The sequence below is a fragment of the Octopus bimaculoides genome, chromosome 20 (genome assembly GCF_001194135.2).
Source record: "Octopus bimaculoides isolate UCB-OBI-ISO-001 chromosome 20, ASM119413v2, whole genome shotgun sequence".
Classification (NCBI taxonomy): domain Eukaryota; kingdom Metazoa; phylum Mollusca; class Cephalopoda; order Octopoda; family Octopodidae; genus Octopus; species Octopus bimaculoides.
In genome coordinates, this window is record NC_069000.1 from 35,294,715 (window position 1) to 35,296,810 (window position 2,096).

At 35.3% G+C, this 2,096-nt stretch overlaps 1 protein-coding gene across 1 annotated transcript in view; it reads left to right on the plus strand.

Annotated features, from left to right (window-relative positions):
* The window catches only part of LOC106875444 (cytoplasmic dynein 2 heavy chain 1), a 297,845-nt gene that overhangs the window by 70,953 nt on the left and 224,796 nt on the right, over nt 1-2,096 (plus strand). Inside the window, exon 13 of the mRNA XM_052974965.1 lies at nt 815-913. Coding sequence (XP_052830925.1) covers nt 815-913 — 99 coding nt within the window. The remainder of the gene's footprint in view (nt 1-814; nt 914-2,096) is intronic.

The window sequence follows — 2,096 nt, forward strand, 5'->3', positions numbered from 1 at the left end:
ACCAAACATTTTGATGAAATTGTGAGCAGTTTCAGCTGCTTTTTGAAGTTGAATAGCAAAATTACTTGAATATCGTGCTTTGACAGTTCCATTTCTGATGACTGTAATAATGGTGAAAAAAATGCCAATGTTAATTTATTGATGCATTTGGTCAAGTCTATTTTTGTATTATCAGACAATTGCAAAAAAATGTTTAAAAAAATTCAAAACTCTGCAAAAATCCAGTACAAATTCTTTATGGTTCAAAATGTTGCTTACTTTTTACTCAACCTGATATATCAGCAGCAGACAAAATTCTTCCAGTAGCAGAAGTGGCATTGCTAAAGTCATATTAGTTCCTGGTTTTAAGGGTATCGTGAAAGGCCTGGTTGGAGGCCCAACATTCCAAGTTTTTTTGCAGGGCTCAGATAAACTGAAGGACCACTGCAGTAAGTATGTGAATCTGAGAGGGGAACATATTAAATAAAATCATACTTAACTGATCCTCTTGTATTTTCTTTTACCCAAAACCAGGAACTTTTCAGCATCCTCTCATATATAATAATTATTTTTGACACAGATTCAAAGCCACACATATTCAGATTGAATAGAGTCAATAAAATCAGTCCCAGTATTTGACTGGTAATTATTTCTTTACCCACTCCATAAGGATAAATGGCAGAATTAACTTTCATGAGATTTTAAAAATCACAAAGCTATTTGTCTGGTGTAATACTGGTTTTGCTGCCCATTAACTTATCGTGATAAATATATCAATATTAACACAAGACCTATATTTTATAAACTGTAGTTCTTTGGTATCTCTTTTGGCTAGGTCCAACAGTTGATGCATCTTGATCTACTGCGCAAACATCAACAATGGAAAGATTGTTACATGGATATCAAACATATACTAACAGCTGTTTTTAATCAGGTATTTTCATAGTTTTTCCTTAATTTTACCGAAGCCTTTTTTTTCTGCGCAAAACAGATATACTCCCTCAAGATTCCAATTACCTTTAACTGTGTAAAGCAGATTTTTTACGTTTCAGTTTATCTTTTGTTAAGCAATGTCATATTTGAAACTAGATTTTGTTGAGACGTATCAAGTTTATTGAAGCAACCTGACTTGCAGAAAATACTAATTCTGTCTCGTGGAAGATATTTTATACCATTACAGTATTAACTATGAAATTTAATTTTGCAGTTAAAGAGTTAATTTCTCATGCACAGGCATGGTTGTATGATAAGGAGCTTGCTTTGCAGCCACTTGGTTTCAGGTTCGGTTCCACTGCTTGGCACCATGGGCTAATGTCTTGTGAGTTGAATTGGTAGACAGAAACCACGTAGAAGCCTGTCACATATATGTATGTATATATATATGTGTGTAGATGTGCATGCGTGTGTGTATTTGTGTTTGTCCCTCACCACTGTTTAACAACCAGTGTTGGTTTGTTTACATTCCCCTGTAACTTGGAAGTTTGTAATAAGAGACCAGTAGAATAAATACCAGGCCTGAAAAAATAAGGACCAGGGTTGCTTTGTCCAACTAAACCCTTCAAGGCAGTGCCCCAGCATGGCCATGGTCCAATGACTGAAACAAGTAAGAGATAAAAGATTGTTTTATAATATAAACTTACTTGCCAAATAGCATCAAGTAATTTCTGCTAAAACTCAACTAATATGCTTTCACATTTATAAAACCATAACAAATTGATTGCTTTAGGCCAGTGGTTCCCAATCTTTTTATTTAAATGAGTTTTCCCATGGTTTCCTTTTAATATGCTTATCCTTATGTATATGTCTATATGGATGAAATTTTGAATTTAGTTCATGGACCCCTAGTACTACCTTTGCAGACCACCAGGGGTCAGCAGACTCCAGGTTGGGAACCACTGCTTCAGGCAGTAGTCTCCTCTCATACACAAAGTGTCTGTTAAAGTTCCTTAATAATGCATTTTGTACTGTCTCACAACAGGTGTTGTGCTGTCTCTAAATAGATATTGTGTTGGGTCTCTCAACAGATGTTATACTCTCTCTCTCTCTCTCTCTCTCACTCTTTCTCTCTCTTTCTCTCTCTCTTTCTCTCTCTTTCTCTCTCTCTTTCTCTCTCTCTC